Source organism: Hemibagrus wyckioides, linkage group LG27 (assembly GCF_019097595.1).
Source record: "Hemibagrus wyckioides isolate EC202008001 linkage group LG27, SWU_Hwy_1.0, whole genome shotgun sequence".
Taxonomy (NCBI): domain Eukaryota; kingdom Metazoa; phylum Chordata; class Actinopteri; order Siluriformes; family Bagridae; genus Hemibagrus; species Hemibagrus wyckioides.
Window position 1 is genome coordinate 11879137 of NC_080736.1, and position 26053 is coordinate 11905189.

Consider the following 26053-nt stretch of genomic DNA (forward strand, 5'->3'; position numbering starts at 1 on the left):
CAGTCAAGATTCCTCACATAACTAAAAAGAAGAGGAGATCTGGCATAACCTGTTTTTTACTTTTTTGTAAGTGAAAATATTTAAGACATCCCCTTCAAGATAAACCAAGTATAGCTGAAGTGTGTACTACAGTGTGTAACAATGTTTCTGCCATAAATTCTGTGACTGTACCATTCCAACAAGCTCAGGCTATTGATCTCAGCTGCTGAATTTGTTCTCACAGAGATGTGTGAGGTTCAGCTTTTAGCAGCATTTAGCCAATAAAGTCAGTGTTGATGACTGCATGCAATGTAGTGGCTTCATGGAAAGTGTATGTAAACCAGTTCTAAACTCCTACAATATTTATTAAAGCTGCTTGGAATTATTTAATAAAGGTAACTGTGATCATTTTAGGGCTGATGAACCATATGACCGCACCTGAATTGTAAATTGAGGTGCACTTTACTATATACAAACACAAAGCCACACCCCCACACACAGACTCACACACACACCTGGTTATCTCAGCCATCTCATCATCAGTCATTTATCAGGAGTTCATTATTTTTTTACACAGAAACCAATTAAGTTCATTAAAGAATATTATGATTGTATGATGGCTTCTATTGTCCTCATAGTTTAACCTGAATATAAAATCAGCAGGTCACATACATATACATACTACATCATTTTTATGTGGCATGTTTTGTTTTTTTTCATTTGAAGGAAACAATTATATTCTTAATCTGAAATCTTCAGACTTTAGTTCTATAATTTAGCTGCAGGTTGTGCTGATCATTCATTAGCAATGAAACATGTCAGACATCTTTTTTCGTATAGAGCGATTTACATTTATCTCATTTATACAACTGAGCAGTTGAGGGTTAAAGCTTTAGCTCAGCAGTGGCAGCTTGGCAGTGCTGGGATTTGAACTTTCCACCTTCCACTCAGTACTCCGACATCTTAAATACCTAAGAGGTAAGTAACACATAGTTTAAAGAAAAAAAGAAACTTTGTGAGGTTTTTGCGCAGATAAATCTATTTCAGTCTATGAGAAATATGCAGCCTTTGAAAACCAGTATTTCTACCACTGCGTAAACTGTACTCAGTCTGTTAGTATATCTGATCATCTCAAGGACCTCCAGAGGGCACATGAGCTCTGGGAAAGACACCAGCAGGACTGCAGACAGGGCATAGAGAACCAGCTCCAGTTTACTGTGGCTTCCATTCATAGTCCCCGTGACATGTGGCCTATTTAGGCAAAAATCAGGGGACTGGTATGAAAATGACACAAGCAGGGGGATAAGTAAATGGGTCAGAAAGGCGTGTTTGTGCAATGTTCTACTACAAGGTTAAATGATAAAATGTTGAACATTGTGTGTGTATTAGAGTATTGTCAGAATAAAACTCACAAGCTGCCTTCCAGGGATCCAAAATGTTCAGCAGGCAAATGTTCAGATAACAGAAAAAGAAAGTGCATAGATGTGATATAAAAGTAAATTTCAGAGAAGTGCAAACAACAGTGAAGAATAATAAGTAAAAAATGACCCTATGTTTGTGAATATAACAGATTATAAAGTATTTTTAAGAGACTAGTTAAAAGACTAGCTAACTTGGTTCGTATAACACTACTGACTGAATACCAGTCCTATTTTTTTGTTTAGTTTAGTTGTAGCCATCTGTTCCTCCTATAACCTGTCTCACTCTCAGCTGGAGGAAACTCAGTCTGGCAGCACATGTATCATGTCGATCAGCAGAGATATGTTTGGAGTCCCACAGTTGCTTCTGCAGTTGTATGCTGGAAGTCTACCACATAAAAACTTCTCTGGAAGAATCTGTCTCAATCCACATCAAAAAACTGATATGTTGTCAATTACTATGTATTAAACATATTCAACTGAGTAAACATCAATTATAAGTATACAAAGATTTTGGCAGATTTTGGACTAACTTACCAAAGACTTCAATGGCAAACACGTCTTGGCTGATCAACTACCTATGATGTCTAGAGAAATGTATTTATTTTTCTTTATTCGTTCAATTATTTGATTGATTAAATCATTATTTTATCATCTATTTATTTTTAATACCGGCTAGAGGGTTATAATAGATATAATGGCTGAAGTCTAATCTAGCTACAGGTCAACAAAGGAAACTAAATGATTAAAATTGTCTTAAATAAAGTATTGGTACTCAGCAAGTAGTGCTACACAAACTAACTAAGATTTACTAGATATGTTAATGAAAGATTTGAGAAACGTCTCTGTAGGAAAAACCACACATTCAATGCCACTCAATAAAAGGCTGTAATCCATATTACTGTAATAAAAATATAATATAATCTCTTACCTTCAGGAATATATGGTATGAATAATTAAACACTCTTCCTCTCACTTGGCTTATAATATTTGCAGTTCTCTGCATTTCACTTTATTATACTTTATTTATGCACTTCTTTATTACTTCTGTGTTTCATGGAACCAAGAGCCACTGGGTTTTGTGAAAATAAAAAATAATCCATTTTAAAACATTTGTTAACAGAGAAAAATCTGATGCTAAAAAAGTCTTCTTTTTTTTTTAATCACTGAAAGTCAGGGTGCTCTAGTCCCTATTAAAGTCTATTCCTTTCCCAGTGCAATGCTTGGATTGTATCATGCCTCATTTGTAAGTCACTTCTGATAAAAGCGTCTGTCAGAGCCTGTACTACTCCAAGAGGAACTACAGCCTTGGTGTGAAATCCTGAGAGGTGCAATCAGTCATGACTAAACTAGGCCACGCTGTTCCCACAAGCACGCATGTAGAGTAGGCAACAAGGCCAACAACACATATCAGCATCCATCTGCCTGCAATCCTCGCACGAGGAATTCTTCAGGAATCTGCAGCACCTAAACGATTTAATCTTGCTAAGCCTGAGAGCATTACTTCAATTCTTGCAGTGCTAAGCACCTGCGAGATTAACTCCCGACCAGCGCAGTTTGGCCTTTCCTTGTGAGGAAAGCAAGTTGTGGCTCACAATACGAGCGTGTAATGTATGCCAACATATCGCTGAGGATCTCCACAACAACAATCAGTATCAGGTGTGATGCTAAACCTGCTGCTAAATGCTGCTCAACTCACAAGAACAATAAGCATGTTCGAGCAACAATGTTGAAATAAAACTGCTACAGTAAAGCGGTAGTTTGGTGAAAAGCCAAATTTATTTACCTGTAATTTAGTTGATGAGCTACGATATATTGCTTTCCATGATTGCAGCTTTATTTTTGTACCTAAGCTACGAGGCTAATGTAATTTATCTCACCTAAAATCACTCACACACTCAGTAACTGTGTGTCAAGGTAGCGGTGGATCTAGAGCCTAATCCAGGAGCACTGGGCATGAGGAAGAAACATACCTCAGATGGGACACTCACAGGTCACCATGAGCACACACACACACACACACACACACACACACACACACACACTCTCATTCACATTACTTTCCATTCATGTAACATGATTGTACATTATATTCTATATTTTTCATTTTATTCTTTTTTCAAATCATTCTTTTTTTTATTATAGTTTCTTGAATTTAGTTTAATTATATATACACAAGATATTACATTACATTTCTGGCATTTGTCAGACACTCTTATCCAGAGTGACATACAAGAGTGCTTTAAAGTCACAGCCTTAGGATACCATCAGCCTCACAACTGTGTTGGGATTTTTTTTTTAAATAAACATAGAACATACAACAATACATAAAGCAAACAGAGGAAAATAAGAGCTAGTTTAAGTGCTTCAGGAAGAGGTAGGTCTTCATCTGGCGTTTGAAGCCGGTCAGTGACTCTGTATTGTGTAGACAGCTGTATCAGCTGACTCAGCTCTAGGGGAAGTTCATTCTACCTCCTTGGCGCCAGAACAGAGAAAAGTCTAGATGTATACCTACCTCTTACCCTGAGAGATGGTGGGACCAGTGGAGCAGCGCTATTAGAAGGAACAGGCCATGGTTTTGTCACTGCAAGTTGTACACTGTATATAACCTTACTTGACCATGTATGTCTGTATATATTGCATCTTGAATCTTGACTTAAAGCCCCCCAAAGTTTGAAGGCTGAATTGAACAGGATGGCCACAAGTCATGCAGACGATTTTGCAGCTTCAAATTTTTCACAAAATCTTTAAACAAAAGTATATGAAGATTATATGAACATTTATGCAATGTGACATTTAAGGTTAGACATTGATTATTTGTTGCTGCATTAGCCTCATAAATCCAGTGTAAAAATAAGAATCAGTCATTGGACATTGAACATGTGGATTGTCGATTACATCTGAAATAAGGAGGAAAGACTGTCTGGGTTAGAAAGTGTTGGTTAAGCACCAGTATGAGTCCTGACTAGAGATTAATTTCCAACTCTAAAGATAAGAAAAGCAGACAGAAATGATCCATATGACATATTATAAATGACATCCTTTCATATGAGGTACACAGAAGCGAGAGAGGAAATAAAGCTAGGGTTCGAGATTGTTATTCTGCAAGTATTAAGACTTACAACCTTCCTGTCACTAGTGCAGCACTTTAAACGCTGAGCTACCGCCGTCTCTGACATGGCTGTGTGTATGTGGGAAGGCACTGATGGAGGGACTGGACGAGGACAAGAGGATGGAATGCTGAAGCCAGCCACCTGCTGTTAGAGAAGCAGATGGGCCTGTAGAGAGCTGCATTTCCAGAGCCACCTGCAGTTAAGCCAAATTAGTTCAACAGAGTCACAAGCCCTCTTCTAACGGCCTCTCCTCCGAACAGTCTTATTTACATACTGATTATATGATCAATTTTATATGATGTAGGCTTTCTCTAAAATGATTTAGAGTTGCAAGCTTCTACATTTGCATGCAGCCACTTTATTAGGAACACCTGCTCATTCATGCAATCAGCCATTCATGTCACAGCAGCACAAGGTATAAAATAATGTCGTGTAGATGCAGGTCAAGAGCTTCAGTTAATATTTCCTATCAAACATCATAATGGGGGCAAATCCTTATCTTAGTGACCTTGACTGTGGCAGAGTTTTTGGCATATTTTTGCTTTGTCTAATCTTATCCGTAAACAACAGATGTGGGTGCAGGGTTTCACACTGGAGTCACACCTGATTCCAGCTGTTTAATCAGCTCATTGTAGCTTTCAATAGACTCAGGTGTGGCTAATGCTCGGTTGGAATAAAAACACCGGGCCTTTCAGGATGAGACTGGACTTCTCTGGCGTATTTATTCCCCGATTTGTCAGAAAGACCACTATCGATAACATATTTGCACCAACACTATATATACAAAAACACGGATTGTATTTATTTCTAGAAGATTCTGACTGTAAACCCTATCTACTCTGCTCCAGTAGATTGGAAATGTTGACAGATTTAAAGTGCCTTAAAACAGACCTTCAAAACTGGTGGTGTACATTTACTATCCTGTAGCCTTTAATGCTCAAGTGAATCAAAGAAGCTAAGTGACTGATGCAGCATTAGACTGTACATTCTGCTGTCCTCTCTAGCCAATGTGTAATTATACTCAGATCCTGTAAGGGAGTTAGAAGTGTGAGGAGTAAATAAGGAAGGGCTGTGAAACAGTTTCGAGTCCCACATTCATTTGGTCTACTACCAAATCTGATCAGTTTAAACTCTGCTTTATGGTTTGTTCTAAACTGAAGTAAGCTTGGCATTACTGAAGCAGCAGCACTAGCACAAGATTGTAATAAGATTTACATGAATCTCTTTGCGTTAGCTGTTTTTTCCCCCTTCTGTTTTCACCACAGACAATTTAAAAAAGTCCTTTTTATATAAAGGATGTATAGTACATTTCAAGGGCCGTGCTGCGCCTGGAAAACATTTGTTTTTAGGATTTTTTTTATTTTAAAATTTTAAAATAGGTTTATAAAAATGCAGTGCAAAGTAATGCTATTCTCTTCACATAATGACAGAGTAAGATTTCATTCAGCAATTTAAGACTCAGGAAAAAAATGGCAGAAAAATGTACAGGATAGGAAAATGACAGTGGTAATTGTGATAATTGGGAGCTGAAACGGTTGCAAATTTACCTGCATATAAATATGGATTTTATTGCAGATTTATACACATATATTACAAATATATTAAAAAAAAAAAAAAAAAAAATCACATGTGGTTCCCATGCTACACCAGTCCATACTGCATCTGATTTGGATTGATGATTATATAGATTATATATATACATATATAATCTATATAATCATCAATCCAAATCAGATGCAGTATGGACTGGTGTAGCATGGGAACCACATGTGATTTTTTTTTTCACACTTTGGATAGAGAATAAATGGAGTCTGTGTTTGTGCACAATGAAGACAAACTGAAGCACTGAATTTCACTTAGATCTGAGATCATCATTCTCACTTATTAAGCTGAAGTCTGTTACTGCAGAACTGCAGATATCCCATGATGCCACGGTTAGCAGCATACATTTATCAAAGTGACCACTGATTTACACGAGTTATACCACTAACACTAACCCACTTCATTTAGTGCACATCAGACCACAGCAAGAGGGCAGAAATACAGATAAGAGAGGACATGAACAGAGAATAAAACCAAGTCAGCACCTTTCAGTGAGGTCAGTTCAATTAAATAATATAGTCCCAGAAGGACGAGGTCACAAGGTAGGTTTAATAAGTGGCATGAGACCAGCTAAGTGAATGAGAAGCAGCTCTCATGTGATCCTTAGCTTAACACCACTGGACACATTCAGACCGAGTAAAAAAAAAAAGTACTCCCTTACAGTGAAAATATATAAAGAATGTATGATGGCTCATGGGATTGACTCTACATGGAGCATATGGAGGAATTTAGCTTTGTCCTTGGAAAGAACCCAAAAAAAAAAAACAGCAGTCCGGTAAACACAGATATTCAGCCACTGTTCCAGCAACATGCTCTGGATCCACCACAGCCCTGACCAGGATAATGCTCTTACTAGACACTTAATACTATGAGTACTGAGAGAAATGAATCAGTATTAACGTGGGAAGACATTCCAGGATGCCAGTAGTTGTACAGTACTACAGTCCTACCTATAGGTTTGTGCATAAATACTGGTCAGAGAGCAAACATGGATGTGGACGGTATTAACTGGAAACAAGAAGCAAGCTTGCTCTCTCTTTTTTTCTGTTAAAACTTATGGTATAACATGTTCAAGCTGGACTTCACTATATTAAAAGCATTAGTAGTATCAACATGCAACTTCACACACCAATCTCAAATCTCAGGTTTATCCTGGCCATAAGCAGCTCCACCTACTGGACAGATGGAGAGTGGCATGAAACAGTAGCTGTATTATAAAAGATAAAATTAATGTAAAATCACTAATGATAACCCACTGCTATGATGAGTCATCATGACCACACTGTGAAGCGCCATTACTTAGCAGCGGTGGCTGAGATGTCACTGCCACCCTGTAAGGCACAGTGTCCTGGGTGAGCATCTTCCTGGTGGCACTGAGCAGGCGCGAGTAGTTCTCCGGGTTGTACTGAGGTGGTGGATGGTGGCTGCAGAGCAGCGGGAGATCATCTCTCTCTCTCTTGGAGAGGAAGAGAGGAGGCCGGCGCAGGCTCTCTCCGTCTCTCAGAGAGTCGGCCAGGGCCTTGCGCTTGCTCTCGGGCAGCAGCATGATGCAGAGCACAGACAGCACAGCGAAAGAGGCGAACACCACGTGGTGCAGGAAGTAACCGCCGTTGTTCTGCAGCTCCATCAGTGATGAGGCGGCTGTGCCCACGCTGCCAGCAGCCATCACTAGACCCAGAGTTCCACCCCTGAAACAGACAGAGCAGAAAAGTCATGATTAACACAGTCTAGAACTTCTTAATATGTTAATTCTACCAATAATTATGTCTTACCGCATGACAGTAGGCATAACTTCACTGGCGAAGAACACACTGAGCAGAGCCAGAGCCTGAGAGGAGAGAAGCCCCACGACTGACAGCACCAACACCAGCCCTCCATGCAGGTCTGACAGCACACAAGCCAAGTATATCATCATGAAATGTATATATTCATATATCAGCTATGAACATAATTAACTTTTAATTAAATTAAACTTTAAAATGTCAACTGAGGCAATGTGGTGATATATTTTTTCTTTTGCGTTCATAATTACGTTAATTAACTTTAAACCTGGGATATATTGGGGTCTTTGTTCTTTTCCTTTTGTTTAATTAACTCATTAGTAAAAAAAAAAACAAAAACATGACATTGAAAAATGATATTATTCCAAATAATACAGTATTTGTTTTAATATGTTGTAGACAAAAACATCCTGGTGTACACTGGAAAATACGACACAGGAATATACCATGGATGTCAGTCCATTGCAGGGGACAATGTGCACGTGTATTTATATCTGGGGGAATTTAGGATAGCCAATCCGAAGAAGTGGAAGGAAACCAGAAAACCTGAGAAACCTGGAAGGAAATCCGCATGGACACACACGAGAAGGGCAAATTCAAATATCAGGAGTGAACTGAGCTGTGAGGTGGTAACATTGTCCAGGCAAATACCTCTTAATGCTCTCATATATTTAATATTTGGGTTCTACACTTTACTTAAACTGGAATTCTACAAATATGCAAATTATACCTTTCCTTCATTCTAAACCAGGGGCCACAAGGCAGAGGACACACTGAACGGGCTGCCAACACACACAAACAGGACAATTTAGAGATACCAATAAGCCTACAACACACGTCTTTGAACTGGGGGAGGAAACCTGTAGGGTACCTGGAGGAAACCCCCAAAGTACAGAGAGAACAAACTCCACGCACACAGGGCAGAGGCAGGAATCAAACCTGCAACTCTGGAGATATGAGACAAACATACTGACCACTAAGCCACTGTGCCCTCCTTGGTGTGATCTAGAAAAATGTATTTTATTTGCTAACTCTTTTAAATGACCAGATTATTGTAAATGTGATCACGTGTAAAAGTAGAATACATAATGGTGATGATGATGATGATGATGATGATGATGATTACATTGTGTGAGAGCCAACAATAGCAGTGAGGACAGGCCGGTGACGATTGCAGCGAGCAGCAAGATTCCTCTCCGGCCCACACGGTCAACAGACACGCACAGGAAGCCGCAGGCCACGGCGCCCGTCACAGCACGCAGGAAGTAACTAAAGTAGAAGTGAGGGGAGTAGCTGTGGAGGTTCCTGGTGAAACAGTACTGGATCCCTGTGCCCAAGAAACTGCAAAGCAGGTAGAGAACATCACACACACACACACACACACATTATATATATATATATATATATATATATATATACACACACACATAGTATCAGTAGAGTGTCAGCTTTAACAGACAGTGCATTGCTATTTGGCATTAAACATTGCTCCCTTTGAATAGAGATTAAATAACAAGGAAGCAGAAAAATATACGATATTTTATTCATAAAAGTTTACAATATAATGTTATTAAAGGAAAATAAAGGATATTTTATATTGTTTAGCTTTAGTCTGAATTATATGTGCTGTTGGTTATAAGGTGTAAACAAACAGAGGTGTTTAAGGGTCACTCACAGGGTAAAGGCCAGGATGAGACAGTTCCTCCAGATAACTCTGGTGTGACGGAGTTCAAAGATGTGGTGGTACTTTGGCTGGGGGTCTTCTGGGAAAGCCACGTCAATCTCTGTAGTGAGAGATGAGCGCAATACACATAACCACAGCTTCAGACTGAGATAGACTGTACCCAGGTAAATGATCTTACAGTAGTGAACTGCATCCTGCATTCCAGGCTATATATAGACTAATTTAATTTTAAAATGATGTGGAACATTTAAAGAGTATGAAAAGCACACAGCTCTCTCTCTCTCTCTCTCTCTCTCTCTCTCTCTCTCTGTACACAGTCAGACATCACATGCAGATACACAATTTTAACACAAATGATCACAATGTGGACACTGTAAAATACTTTCAGAAGGATTTCTGGGCGGCATCAGTGCACCACCTCGGTACCAGGAGTGCAGCTGCCTTTCTTTGCTCTTATTTAGACAAATCACATTCTGTATCAACTCGAAGACTGAACAGTAGCGGGGAATCCATTTAAATGAGGAATATTTTTTAGTGTGTACCAGGTTCATTTTTAATTAAAGCATTAAATTAGTAAAGTTAAAGTAGTAAAGATAAACCGTTTTCTTTTTTTACACAAGCATAATTTCCTAGCTTGTAATAAAACATTAGGCCATTATACTGATTTATAATTCTATTTATACTGACACTACTGATACTAAATCCAACAAAGAACAACAGTGTATGGAAGAGTCACAATACCAATGCTCACACACACTTTATCCACTGTGTCATCAACACTTCAATTCAATTTATTTGTATAGCAAATAAATTAACAATGGACATTGTCTCAAATCAGCCTTACAGAAGTATAGAAACATAGAGAAAAAATTATTATAAAGTTTATTTTATCCCTATTATATCCCTTATGAGCAAGCCTGCGGAGACTGTGGCAAGGAAAAACTCTCCGAGATGACATGAGGAAGAAACCTTGAGAGGAACCAGACTCAGAAGGGAACCTCATCCTCATTTGGGTGACACTGGACAGTAAATAATGTAATTGTAAATAATGTCCTTTCTACAACAGCAACCAGGGGCTCATGAGGAACTATTAGGTCAGTGTAGTTCCTGAGTTCATTATAGACACTAATTCCTTGCTGTCGGAAGCTGACACAACTCAGACATTGTGACCGTCTAAATAATCGTTTACATCCCTGCACAGTCACCTTACAGTACTATTAGCTGCTGTAACATACCTGAGACACATCAGTTATCAACACAGCAGTTCACACTAAGAAAGAAACATCAGTAATTGTGACACTAGCTCCTCGATGCGCGTCCGCGACGATGCGTACTACATAATCATGCCAAGGTCACATGTGGCGTAGGCAGAACTACAGACCCAGTGTTTAGAATGCGAACATGCAAAGACCAATGAAGTGCAAATAAGTCAAACCCTCATTCCACCTACGTCACACGTGACATTCTGACATGATTATGTAGTACGTATCGTCGCGGACACGCATCGCAGAGCTAGTGCTAGATGAGCTTTTGTGGTTAATAAGTATAAAATTTTTGTCTAAGAAAATTGACGATGGTTTGGCTAGATAAGGCCCTTCTTCCTCGGCTGGGTTCACTGCATTTAAACTGCGTTTTGGAAGTTCAAATTCAGGAGCACCATTGAAGTCCACTATATGGAGAAAAATCCTGAAATGTTTTCCTCAAAAAAACATAATTTCTGACTGAAGAAAGAAAGACAATGAACATCTTGGCTGAAAAGGGGATGAGTAAATTATTTGTAGATAAGTGAACTTCTCCTTTAACTCTTAGATAGATAGATATGGTGTGTAAAAGCAAACCTTCCAGGAGTAATGCAGTGATGCACCTACCTGTCAGAAGAGTCTCTGCAGGGTAGATCTCATCTCTCCTACACGCTCTGTTTCGGGTGGTGAACAGCTGTAGGCATCTCTTGGCCTGAGGAATCTGAGATGTGGCCAGAAGCCAGCGGGGAGACTCGGGAAACACAGAGGGCCAGCTGTTAAATCAGACAGACATGCTATTCATTCACTACACACACTCACAAATGTCATCTACAAGTCAACATACACACAGAGGCACACATTAATATAGATACACACACACACACACACTCTCACTCATGCACTCATGTGCACACACGGTCACACACACATACATACTCACACATGCTCTCTTATTCACGCACGTGTGTATATGTGTGCACGTGTGTGCTCATGAGTGTGTGTATGAGAGAGTGTGTGTGCTTGTTAGCTGTAAAAACAGCTGACTCACCACCAGTAAGAGAGCAGCAGCAGTAGAGGCACCGTAGCCACAGCCTGCAGTACAGGCCATTCACCACAGAGCACAGCCAGGCCCGGGAGCACGAGCTCGGCAAACACAGAGAAGAAACCACTCACCATGGACACCATGAGCCTGTGAGGGGGATCACACACCTCCAGACCTGCAGTACACACACCGAGACGGAAAAAAGGATTACAAAGACAGTTATTCTTTCCCTATTGGTCCGTTTGGTTGAGGAAAATTAGACTGATTAAATTACAAAAATATGAAATGTGAAGTTAAAGGATTGTAAGATGTGTACTATAAGTGTTTGAAACATGACCCTTTAATATTGAATATTAGTAATCAGGGTTTTTTTTCTACATTTTTCTTTTATCTTAAGAAAGAATAGAAATGAGAGGCTGGTGAGGAAATGACGGATTCAGTTACAGATGTTCCACATCATTAAACATGTGAGGAAAATATAAGAAGGAACAAACTGCAGTGTGAATGTCACCGTGATGCTACTTCATATAAATCAGCTGAAATTAACTGAACACATATGACGTGTTATGTTATGAAAAACACATGCTTAGTTTTATTAGTTGAATTAACCTTTGTTATATTTGCATCTAAAAGTGCATTATGGGTAATACACAATGCTCATACATGCATAATTTGGGAAGCTTCTTATAAAGGCCAACATTTTAGTAAGAACTTTGGGTCACAATTGGGTTAAATCACTGAACTCTACAACTTATCGTGATGGATTGATGGAAAACTAAACCCAATGCACATGTTCTTCCCATAAACAAGAGCTACTGAAAACATTGCATCAAATTTTACACCATCAGCAAATTATCCACTGAACTCAATTAGACAGAAAGCGTTGTGGACATGTTATACTGGCATGAACATTTCACTGCGCTAAACATTTTTCACATAAACATTCCCCCTAATAGAAATTGTCTGTTGTTGGCTCGCAGTCCTCCGTGAATGTGTGCAAAACTGTGTGAAATTCCTCAGTGACTCGAGTCATGGACTTTATGTCTGTCTCCATCCCTAAACAGAATTCAGGAAAGTAACCTCACTTCCTCCTAATGCCTTCCATCCGACTATTGTTCTGAAAACCTTATGATTTTTTTCCTCATATTTTTTATCTGAACCGAATTTTACTTATGACCCCAGAGGAATTCAGGATTACTGCGTGTGCGTATGTTTTGCTCCGTGTTCCACCCTGTACCTCCTTCTCCTACGCATGTCAGAGCTCCCACCCTTCACATAGCTGATACAGTGTGGTCCCTGGATTGTACAGCATTATACAGTGTCTCCCTCAGCTTTTCCCTCAGACAAATACAATTCTGTATATAACAATTACAGGAAGACCAAATGAGAACAACATGGCTTGCTTTTTTCAGAGGAAGTCTTTGGGAAAGTCTTATTTACTTCCAGCACAGAAGCTGACTGTGTCACAGCGTGATTCCTGGGAACTTTGGCCATGAAGATTTCAGGATGATCAAGATGAATATAATATGGAGTTGGCCTGCCCTTAGCAGCTATAACAGCTTCAGCTCTTCAGGGAAGGATTTCCACAAGGAAAGGAGTGTGTTTATGGGAATTTTTGACCATTCCTCACATTTATGAGGTCAGGCACTGATGTTGGACGAGAAGGCCTTGCTCACAGTCTCTGCTCTAATTCATCCCAAAGGTGTTCTATCAAGTTGAGGTCAGGACTTTGTGCAGGCCAGTCAAGTTCCTCCACACCAAACTCACTCAACCTTTATGTGTCTTTATGGACCTTGCTTTGTGCACTGGTGTCCAGTCATGTTGGAACAGGAAGGGGTTATCCCCAAACTGTTCCCACAAAGTTGGGGGAATGAAATTGTCCAAAATGTCTTGGTATGCTGAAGCAAGTTCCTTTCACTGGAACTAAGGGGCCAAGCTCAACCCCTAAAAAGCAACACCTGAATTCAATGATTTTGAGGGGTGTCCCAAAACTTTTGCCAATATAGTGTATATCCCTAATCCTCTACTCCAGTTCTTACTCGTGTTTAATTCCCATTCAACACTGATTTGTTTCATGGAATTTATGACAAAATAAGGATGCATTTTAAACAAAAGGAGCACAGTGATGGTTAATTATTAAGTAAAGTAAATTGCTAGACTCTATACATTTTGTCTACTATTATTTCTTATCAGACCTTAAAACAGCATGGACAGTTAACTCCATGTACATGGACATTAGAAAGGACAACAGTGACTTCTTAACAGACAACAGTGTCTTAACCACTTATCCACTGGTAAAAGCTTGGGCAGTGGAGATCATATTAAGGGTCTCTGCTAGTAGAACAGGATACGAGTTCAAACCCCAGTGCTATCAGAGAGCCAGTGCTGGGAGTCTCAACTACTCAGCTCTGTGCTTATACTCTACTGTCATTTAAGTACAAATGTAAAAGAGGTATCAAAATTGGTGATGAAATACTAATCACAAAATGATTAGATGCCAATTATTTTTCTCTTATACTGTAAAAGTATGAGGAATACTACTACTATGACTACTGCTACAAATAATAATAATAATAATAATAATAAAGTGTGAGAGTTAAGGACAGAAGAGCAATGGTCTTGTAAAGTGACTGTAACTACCAGTCATTAGTCATTCAGACACACACACACACACACACACACACATTCTAAGACACATTCTCTCTCTCTCTCTCTCTCTCTCTCTCTCTCTCTCTATCTATCTCTATGCTAGTCCTGAGACATTAGCGATCCTGACCCCTTCTGCTCTCCTGACCTGCCTGATCCATCCTGATGCTCTATTGCTGGCTTGAGTCTTATCACTTGGAGGTTGTTTGTTGCTGAGGATGACCCATATAAACAGTGGAGATACATGAGCTTACTGTGGATCGTACCACTTAGAGACCATGAAGATACGATACCTTCAACAAAATAAACTTCATGTTAAAACTAGAATGAATTTCCGGGATACTTTTGTGTACTACTCCTTTGTGTTCCTCTCATACCATCATAGGTCTATTTCACATATCGTCTAAGGGAGTTTTTCTTCATCACCATCACCTCTGGCTTGCTCATTAAGGATAAATTTAAATGTTAAATCTATATATTTCTGTAAAGCTGTTCATTGTGCATCGTTGAAAGTGCTGTACAAATAAACTGAACTGGACTGAACTAGAATGGCCTGCTGGTGGAGACTGGTTTAATTTATTTTAAGCTCAGCTTTCACTCCAGTCGTTATGTTAATCCTGAAATATCAGTATCTAAATTTATGCTTATTATAAAGTCAAATTAACACACTGCAGTGTTTAATGCTGAAGCTTTACAATTCACTTCATCAGCAAGATCTATGCTTCCCATGTACATCGAACATAAAGAACTGACCAGTGTGCAGACGAGGCTGATGCAGAAAAGTGCTGCACCGCTTCAATGTCAGCATCTTTCTACAGGCAAAAATGAAGGGAAGAGCGAGAGTTTTGTAGTGCATGAGTGACTATAATTCCTCCTGTCTATCCACACTGCAACTCTTCAATCCTCCCACTTTTGCTGTAAATTTTCGTGCTGATGCCTACTCCTTCCTTCAAAGCACAAATAAAGAGTTTGCCAGTGTAATATGCAGCCAGACAGGATGTGGTAGATAAACAGGACCTTCCTATTCCGCATCAACATCCTGCTACCTGATTAAAGAAACTATACAATCAAAAAAAAGCCTTTTTCTGATGTTCTTCAAAAGGTTTTATCTGTCAACATCTCTTTATTACATGCAGTGATAATCTAAAGTAGGCACACTGCCTTCACTAAGGGAATACATTTTTGACCTCTGTGTGTGTGTGTGTGTACGTGTGTGTGTTGTTGACATAATTAACACTCATTTGGAACTCACGGGCAATATAGGAGGAGAGGAAGACACCAGCGAGTGCGGTTCCTTGGCCGAGACGGAGCAGCTGAAATACCTCAGCGCTGTTGGAGAAACACACTGCGACTCCGAGCAGGCCTGAGAAAGATACGGAGATCAGCAGAGACCGACGCCGACCTAACCTAAACACACACACACACACACACACACGGTCAGGCCAATCCAAACTGTATCCACAATTTACATGATTATAAAACCATATATCCAGTTTAAATATTATATGTTGGTATATATATTTTTAAAAAAGTAAAAAAAATGATTTTAACTTCTAGATAATGTTAGTAGATTAATCACTGAGCTGAATATAAATTTTATATTTATTTAATAGATTTAATAAATGATCTGATTTTAAAATGTATTAATAAATTGTGAGATTTAATAAATGAAAGCAATGAAAGGCTACCGTAAATAATAAGAATGAATGTAAACCTTTAATACTAAAAAAAAAATATTAAAAATTATTTTCAATTTTAAAAATGATTTTTATTTTTAAAAATGTACTGAAAGAAATGAAATGATATCTCCAATATATTCATATAAAGTATAATTTATAAAAGCAGAGAGGTTTTTATTTATCAGAGTGTTTAATAAGGAACATTTGACATCCAGTTTAATTGCATAAATCAGCAGTACGAAGCTCCTGAAGGCTCACCAGTCACACAGAGTGCCGAGCAGCACGTAGCCCAGGATCCAGCCGGTCATGAAGCTGATGTGCTGCAGAGGAATCTTCCAGTAATCTTTGCAAACCAAGTTCCACTGTGGACACCAGAAAAGAGGGACGACTCAGATAAGGTATCTTTTAAGAGATACTGTTCAGGGATTTGTTTTTCTGCTAAAGTTCACCTACACAAACAGGATGCTAAGTAAATGACACAGACACACAAGGTTGGAAGTGCAGAGTCAGTAACAGGGTCACAGCGAGGTCAGATGATCATGTTGATCTTTAATCCCATGTGGTGATGCAGCTGAAAAGCACTAAGTCTGTTTTCATGTCCTTATTGACATTTAACTCCCTGTTTTGCCATTCTAAGAATCCCATCACCTTAAGGGCTGTTTTACTGATCAGCTCATATAAAGTGAATCAGGACTGTTAACTTTAAGTGTGAGACGTTTGAGACGTTGTGAAACAGGATTTTAGTGGTTATGAACCATTTTACATGCTTATGACCAAGCACATGGGGCGTCTCGGGGAGCAGAAATAGGTTTGATTTCAACATTTACTTTAAAGATAGAAACATTTGTCTGATCACCACCACTATTGTGGAATTGACAAGGAAAGTCAATGCTGAACATGGACACAACAAATCAGCTGAGTTAAAGTGGACCTGAAAGATAAAGCCAAAATCAGGAGAGATCAGAGAAGAGCTTACCAAGAATGCATTGCAATGGGAAGCTGGAGCTACCTGCTGCCATTTCCCATTAACCCGAGCTTTAAAGCCACTTTAAAATCAGATGAGTTTTCCCGGCAAAACATTCGAGACTAACTGAAGCAACATAATGCCACATTAAACATCACAATAAGGCTACTGCACTCCGGTTGGCACAAAGATTGAACTTTACATCACTGTATGCATGCAGCTGAATTTCCCCATCAGTGATGAGAAAGCTACTTTTAGTTGAATTTTATTTTCGCCATGCTTTTAACAAGAGACATTATCACAATGCAGAAATCTTTACAGAAATCTGGATGTAGTATCTAGGTAAGATTATACACTGAAGAAAGTGTGAGACCTGGGCATAAAGTGTTTACAAAATTAAAAAAAGAAAAAAAAGGAAACTTTAATATCCATGTGGAACCATTATATATTTTGGGGTTTTCTGTCAAGTCAAGTAGCTTTTATTGTCATTTCAACTACATATAGCTGACGCAGTACACAGTGAGGGGAGACAACATTTTTCCTGAACCCTGCTGCTGTATAGAACAACATAACATATAGCTATAGAACAACACAGAGCTAAGGACAGAAAGTAGTTGTCCTAGCTACATAAAGTAATACATAAACAAGCAAACAACAACAAAAAAAAAATGCAATCCTGGCCCATTTAAACAGAAAAATATACCAAATGCACATTCGTGTAAGCAACTAGTCCAGCAGAACCTCAAGGCCTCTAAAATGGAAAAGAAAAGGTTGCCATTTATGTAAAGAAAAAAGCTTATTGTGTATTTAAGTTTAAGAAAGACCAAAATGTTTTAAGCAGAAAAATCTCTGTACATTGGTGATTAGAAATCTAATCCCTGTACACCGGTGTCTGCATTTCAAAAAAAAATATTCTCTCATGATAACATGATGCTTTTTTGTGTTAATAAAGATGCAGTGTGTTTACAGCAGTTTGCTGTTTCACCCAGTGTACGTTTCTCTTCTTCCTGCACTGCTCTGTTCCCTGCACACTGGAAACACTGACAAACACGAGACGTCAGACAGAGGGAAACACTAGCACGGAGTCAAGGATTCAGGAAGAACTGCACATAAAGCTAAGTGCTTCCTGGTGGCATGAGCGAGATCTCCTCATCCAGTCGACCAGCCTGTGCTGCTTTCTCCAAATACTTAACACTCTGCATTACTGACTGAAAGACTGATCGAATTATCCTTTATCGGTCAGAAGACTATGTAATTTTGTTTTAGTGGAATATATTACAGCTACTCTCTGTGCTCACATTACAAACAGCTTCAGTGCTTTACTGATACAGAGCCTTTCTTTCAGCCCTAAATGCTCACAGAAGTGTGTGTAAATAACCTGCTTGTATCAGTAGCATCACTGAATTCAACTGCATGATCCTAATCAATACCATCACATCACATGACCCACACTCTCAGGAAAAAAAAAAGTGTTATAGGTGTAAACAGCCTATGTCCAAATCAGGGGTGTCCAATCTTATCCACAAAGGGCCGGTGTGGGTGCAGGTTTTCAACACATTCTCCGAATAACTATTCTGTTACATTCAGGGAGATATTACATGTCTCACCTGGATGCATTTGCCCAAATTCTCAGCGCATTTAACACTAATTATATGCAAGAAACCCTCAGCCTGCTCTGTGTAAACCTACAGAGGCCTCACTTGAAGAAATATACTTCTCTGACACTTTGAATGCTTGTGGACAAACAGTAAGAAATGACTCTGGGTGAAGAAAGAAGTCTCCAAACAGGTGAGGTAGCTGCCTGTGGCTGTGTCTCAATCCACAGTGTCATACTTGGCATGATCTGATAGAATATCAACACTGATCACATTCTGATGTATATAAATAAAAAATGCTGATATATTGTTAACCCTTTCATGCATAAATTATTTTCAAGGAGGAATTTAGATTCTGTCCAAAATAATATTTTAATAAAAATTGATCAACTGATTTTCCATGAGTAAATAGTTAGTATGCCTGAAAAATTACTTTTAAAAAATTTAAATATTTAATGTTAAACTTTTGTAACATTTATGTATAAAAAATGAAATGTTGAAGACAAAAATCTGTTCTTTAAAAATTCTAATTTCTGAATATTTTTTAACACATTTAAACAGTTTAGGACTGTTAAATAAAGCAAAAGAAGAAAAAACAAAACAAAACAAAAGCAACACTAGTTTAGGTGATTAGTGAAGGCTGGCACCAAAAACATTTATACTTTTTTTTTTTATTATTTAGAACATTAGTAAAGAGTGAGAATGACAGATGATATATGATAGAGAGCTATAGCTGTTTACAGTAATGCTCTCAAGTGATTTGAGGTGAGTTATACACCGACCAGGCATAACATTATGTCCACCTGCCTTATATTGCGTTTTTCCCCCTTTTGCTTCCAAAACAGCCCTGACCTGTCGAGGCATGGACTCCACTAGATCCCTGAAGGTGTGCTGTGGTATCTGGCACCAAGATGTTAGCAGCAGATCCTTTAAGTCTTGTAAGTTGCGAGGTGGGGCCTTCATGGATCGGATTTGTTTGTCCAGCACATCCCACAGATGCTCAACTGGATTGAGATCTGGGGAATTTGGAGGCCAAGTCAACATCTCAACTCACTGTTGTACTCATCAAGCCATTCCTGAAGCATTTTTGCTTTGTGGCACAGCACAATATCTTGCTGAAAGAGACCACAACCATCAGGGAATACCGTTTCCATGAAAGGGTGTACATGGTCTGTAACAATACTTAGGTAGGTGGTATGTATCAAAGTAACATCCACATTGCTCAAAGCATGACACTGCCTCCACGGACTTGCCTTCTTCCCATACTGGATCCTGGTGCCACGTGTTCCCCAGGTAACCCACAAGAGCTGCAGTTTTGGAGATGCTCTGATCCAGTCTTCTAGCCATCACAATTTGGCCCTTGTCAAACTCGCTCAAATCCTTACGCTTGCCCATTTTTCCTGCTTCTAACACATCAACTTTGAGGACAAAATGGTCACTTGCTCCCTAATATATCCCACCCACTAACAGGTGCCATGATGAGGAGATAATCAGTCTTATTCACTTCATCTGTCAGTGCTCATAATGTTATGCCTGATCAGTGATCAGCGAGTACCTTACATAGAAAAAAACAGGCCTTGAATTATCTGTCTATAAGGGTGGATGATGCTAGGCATGAAAGGGTTACAAAAGCACTTATTATTGACATCTTTGAATCCCGTTATTTTACCTGTGTGTGTGTGTGTGTGTGTGTGTGTGTGTGTGGCTAATCCTGTTTTAGTATTAATATAAAAGACATAAAGAGGGCTGGATCAAACAGATTTATGAGTAGACTGTGTATAGTTTGGCCTGACTGCAATACAGAATCCAAATTCTGTAGCTGTTTCTCACACTGCAGTCTCAATGCCATCTGATATCACTCTAGCAATACACAGGAATAAATAACTGAAGCAAAATAAACAAGAGGACTTAAGGACAATTTAGAAGTTGTATGCAAAATTCTTGCTATGGTGAATATAATATCACGTTTTTGGAAAGTTTTTTCTATGGCTAAAAATATTATTAATAGATAAGTAGCAAACTTGAGATGAACTCTGTTTTTATAGATAATAAAAATGATGATGATGATAATGGGTAATAGTATTAATAATTATTATTAGTAGTAATAATTATTGTTTAACGGTACATTAGGTAAGGTTAATTCCCACACCCATAAAAATTGTTTCTAATCATGAATTAAATTCAAGATATAAATGTTCGCGAAGCCCCGCCCCCTGGACCTATGGTAGGCCATAGGGTAGTGTTTACATAATGACTGATACTGGAGGCTCATCCCAAACAAAAACAAACATTCTGACCCAGAAGTAAGTTTCCCGACATTGTGTTTGTACCAGTAAGAAATTAAACTGGATATTTAACTGCACCCCAATTAGGACAGATTTCAGGTTGTCAGTAGATCTGATCTATCCACACCGAGTACATTTACAAGCAGGCTGTTAAATCAACGACTAATAAGATGTTCTGAAGGGTCAGTGCCATTATTAGTGCGGTGAAGGTTTTGGACACATCATCAGTCTCTGACCAGTCAGATAGGCAATAAACAGAAAACTTAAGAAGGACAAAAGTACCTACTACCTATAAAATAATAATAAGCTAAATATTGAGCGTTTCTGACCTCAGTGACGAAGTTGCTCTGAAGTCCAGCGGCTTTCCCGTACAGCCAGCCCCTTGTACAGGGCACCAGCTCCCTCTCTGTGGAGTTAGTCCAGTTCCTCGGGTACTTGTAAAGCTCACAGTGGCTCAGTCCAGATCCGTTCAGCCATGGGACAGTGAGGCTGAGGTAGGTCTGCCTGGAGAAGTTGCTGAGGAGGAAGGAGGAGGGCAGTAACTCCGGGTCCACTCGGCAGTGGTACGACTCCGGTACGAGCGTGAAGAAAATATCACAGAAAAGATTCAAAGCCACGGCGAAGTGCGGGAACCAGCTGAAAACTGCAACGAGTCGGTTGTAGTGTCCGTATCCTCCAATGTGAGGGTAAACTTTAGTTTCAAACTCCATAATTTTAGAACAGCAGGCGCGCAAGTGTGTGTGTGTGTGTGTGTCACTGAAAACCTGCTCACCCGTGCGGCGTTAATAACGAGCCGCTCTCGGAGTCGATTCTTTTAAACGACTCTTTTAAAGGGAATCAATTTGAGAATGATTCGCAAGCGCAATAGATTAAACTTTATATTACTTAATACTATTTAGCTAAAGTCCTTACTTTTTCAGGTGGTGACTGTGTAAATAAATAAATAAAAATGAATACCTAACCACCTTGTATGTTTGTCAACTTTTGGTATTGCAGCTTATCTTAGGGTTTTGTCAAAGAGCTTGAGTTACCCTTGAGACTGAGAATATATGTCCTAGCAAACCACTGCATTGTTAGCAGACATTTTGTGCAGACGTTGTGTCCAAAAGAGTTGGAATAATCAAAGTGAAACTTGATACATAAATATATTGTGATTACACTATACAGTGTTAAACGACACAGTAAATTACTCCAGGACAGGGTAGTTGGGAATTCTCAGATCTGAGAGCATGGATTAATTATCTATAACAGCATAGGACTGGTGTGGTATGATGGTTACAGCGTCAGGGATCCAGGTCCGATCCTGAGCTCAGGTGATTGTTTATGTGGAGTATCACAGGTTCAAAAAACATATGATCATTGATATGATGAAGTTTTTTTTTTTTTTGTCTTGGTAGCATACCAAACATAAACTCTCATAAATTGAAATATACATAAAGTATCACAAACTATAAGAGAGAGAAAAAAAAACAGAAGCTGATAAGGGAATAGCTGTATATAGCTACTGAGAGATAACAGGAACTAATTTGTCTAAAGGATGTTCCATAATATTTTATTAAATTTACAGCATTTGGCAGATACCCTTCTCAAGACCGACTTACATTTGCCCAGCGTTAGTATCAGCAGTCTTAACCACTGAGCTTCCACTTCCCCAGTTATTTTATGTGACTGCAAAGGGTTATAAAGCGTGATCTATAGTTCATTAAACCAGTTTATATAAATCATTGTAAATTGGTGTATTGTAAGTGGAATTAGACACTTTGGACTATGAAAAAGAAAACAATCTGGGATGTTATCACACCACATGTGGGTGATTTTCATGGTTCATCATGCAAAATGTATTTCCCCAGCTCGCTTAAAGTTCTTGTAATAATGTTCTTGTAAATAGAAAAATATGCCCGGGTCAGTGCAGTGTAACAGTGAGGGAACATACTCAGTTTGCTGCACTTGCTAAGGTTAGCTACACCTGTAAATGTTCAGTTTGTTGATGATTATGGTAACTGCATGGCACAGAGCCCAAGCCTCCTTTAGTAACTGAGGCCACGCCTCATTGACTGTGATTGACAAGCACATAGGCCACGCCTCCTTCACTGTGACTGACAAACACAGAGGCCACGCCTACTTCACTGTGACTGACACGGCTGAATTAACTATTTATCTCAATATTATAAAGTTTTTTTTTGTGACTGTTGCATCTCTAATAACTAATATGATTCTCTGATTCACTGGATGAATTATATGATTCACTGATTCACTGGATGAATTATATGATTCACTGATTCACTGGATGAATTATATGATTCACTGAGTGACTAATGTGATTCAGTGAGTCACTCACTTGACTCAGTGAGTCACTCACATGATTCTATGAGTCACTGAGTGAGAAATATTACGGTTGTTACCAGCTGTGATAAATATAATAAGAGTCGTGTGTGTGTGCTTTCTGTTTCGTGCGCCATGTAGAATATTTTAGCGAACCTACTCAGTGGGAACCTAAAGAGGAATTCTTCATCAGGAGCACAAACTTTCAGCAGTGTCTTAATGCTCATAATGTTTATTTTAATCAGATACACACTTGCTCACTTTCTCTTTTCTATACACAGACCTGAATTTGCACATGAAGTAAACGTATTATTATTGTATACAGCTTTGTAGTGTGTGAGCCTGAGTGTATGTGAGAGCCTAAGTGTGTGTGTGGCTGAATTAAACAATTTTCATAAAAACTACAGATTTATGCAAACCCTTACATACCCTTTGTATAAAATAAAGCTGACAAAGAAATGTAAGTCATCTCAAGTCAAGCAAGTTGGGTTGCTGCAGCACACACTCGTCTTTCTTTCTTTCTTTCTTTCTTTCTTTCTTTCTTTCTTTCTTTCTTTCTTTCTTTCTTTCTTTCTTTCTTTCTTTCCTTCTATCTATCTATCTATCTATCTATCTATCTATCTATCTATCTATCTATCTATTCTCTCTCTCTCTCTCTCTATATATATATATATATATACACATGTGTGTGAGTGTGTGTAGAATGTAAGTTTCCTTGTTTCATGTTTCCCTACCAACTAAAAAGAGTTGGGGATGTAAACTTTTGCACTATTTTGTTATATTGTTACATATATTGTCTGTAAATGTTATGATATTATAATTTAGGCTACATTACTCTGAAAACTGGTGTATTCAATAATTAGATAATAATGTTTATGGCAGACTAGTGCGTGTATGTGACTAATGACTTTGAATGTAAAAAGCAGTCACTCACAAACACAAACACAAAAATGTTTTGTTCAGTGGTGCCACCAACTGGAAGCTTAAAGATTTACAAAAACATTCAAATCCTCGTTCTAAAGTTCTTCCTATGTGCGTCTAGATCTGTGCCTTTACTGTGCTGTGCATTCTGACATCAGCAGTGTATGAAATACTCAAACCAGCCCTTCTGATATCCATGGCAGAGGACACACTGTGTGTTTTATTCTGAGGTATGATGTTAACATTAACTGAAGCTCTAGACCTGTATAGGCATGATTTTATTCACTGCTCTGCTGTAAAAGATAACTGCATGATTGTGCAGGTTTATACAGTAGATGTCCATACCCAAAAACTTTATTAGGAACATTATATTAATACTGGTTACTCAAAACAGCCTCAATTCCTCATGGCCTGCAATAACTTTTGAGACTCTGGTCCATGGTATGGTATTCTGTTCCACCACTGGTGTTTTACTGGATTCCGGTTCAGTGACTGGGATGATCACTAAAATCATAGTCATGTTTATGGAAGCAGTTTGAGATGACTTTTGTTTTGTGATGTGGCACACACATCATGCTGGACAGCCATTAGAAGATGGGAAAACTGTGGCTATGAATGAACGTGGAAATGTATTTATGAATAAACATAATGAATGTTTTTAAGTGTCTGCAAAAATCATGTATGATAAGGAGTCAGGTTAACAAACACAGTGAGGTTAAAAAACCTGCTTAAATACTAGACATAAGCTTAAATCTTTAAGGTTCAACATGACATCATAAAAAGACATGACAAATCTTAGTGTGAAGAGATGAAGATTTTGTTTTACTCTGCTGATGTGGATGAGGGAAAACTGCTTGCTTGTTGTAAATGTATAATTCTTAAAAATACATCAGTAATGTTTTCCCATCAGTAGATTAGGTTATAAATGCAGACATGATCACGTAGAGCTAAGACAGGGGGGCTTCGTCCAGGCAAGTGTGTAAACCTTATATAGTAAAAAGAAATCTGACCATATGAAGGGTTTTTCCAGGCCTGTGTGTATATTCCAGCTCTGAAATCTGACCAGTGGAATCTTTCTTTCTTTCAATTATTCTTTTAAATTATTTATTTATGATGTACACACGTCTCTCTGCTGCCATCTGCTGCCCTTTAACAGTAGCAAGAATTCACAGACAAGATCATATTTCAAAAATTTATTTACGAACATAAACTCTGAGGAACAACAGCAGTTCTCGCGCTCTCTGTACATGCAACTGTAGAAAATAACAATTTTGAATTTTTTTTTTTTTTTTTTTACTCCATTAACTTTTCTTTTTTTTGTTTTGTTTTTCATTTTTTGAAGTTTCTCGCGTTTGAATTGCAGGATATCGACACAGCTAGAGGTGAAAGTACTGGGTCTCTGACAGCACTGACGATAGCATCGACAAACCCCTCCCTCCCATAGCTGCTCCAACAATATGTACACAATTCAACTACATTGTACAAAAGGAAAAAAACAAAAGAAAAGGGAAAAACAAAAAAAAAAAACAAACAAAAAAAAGTGACTTTATTACATCACCTGCAGCGTCTCATTGCTGTTAGAACCCCACATTCTATGCAAGATTAGACTAGTACAAAGAGAAGGGTGCAAAAGGTCCTGGGAGATTATATACAGCTTTATGTACAACGTCTCGGTTCTTTACTCATTACAAGAGGAAAATTTACACAGCGGAGACCTCCAACTCAAACATACCACAGGTGTCAGGAAAAAAAAACCCAAACAAACAAAAACAAACGATAAT

The 26053-nt window shown here is 38.6% G+C and overlaps 1 protein-coding gene across 1 annotated transcript; it reads right to left on the bottom strand.

Annotated features, from left to right (window-relative positions):
* Positions 1–6223: 6223 nt before the first annotated feature.
* slc22a31 (solute carrier family 22 member 31) lies at positions 6224–21798 on the bottom strand. Its single transcript, XM_058382377.1, has 9 exons — positions 21359–21798; positions 16444–16547; positions 15759–15913; positions 11867–12035; positions 11446–11591; positions 9569–9677; positions 9020–9234; positions 7885–7996; positions 6224–7800 (listed from the first exon to the last, which is right to left on the bottom strand). Exons 1-9 carry the CDS (start codon positions 21737–21739, stop codon positions 7371–7373), a joined length of 1821 nt encoding a protein of 606 aa, XP_058238360.1. The 5' UTR covers positions 21740–21798; the 3' UTR covers positions 6224–7370.
* Between the last annotated feature and the right edge of the window lie 4255 nt (positions 21799–26053).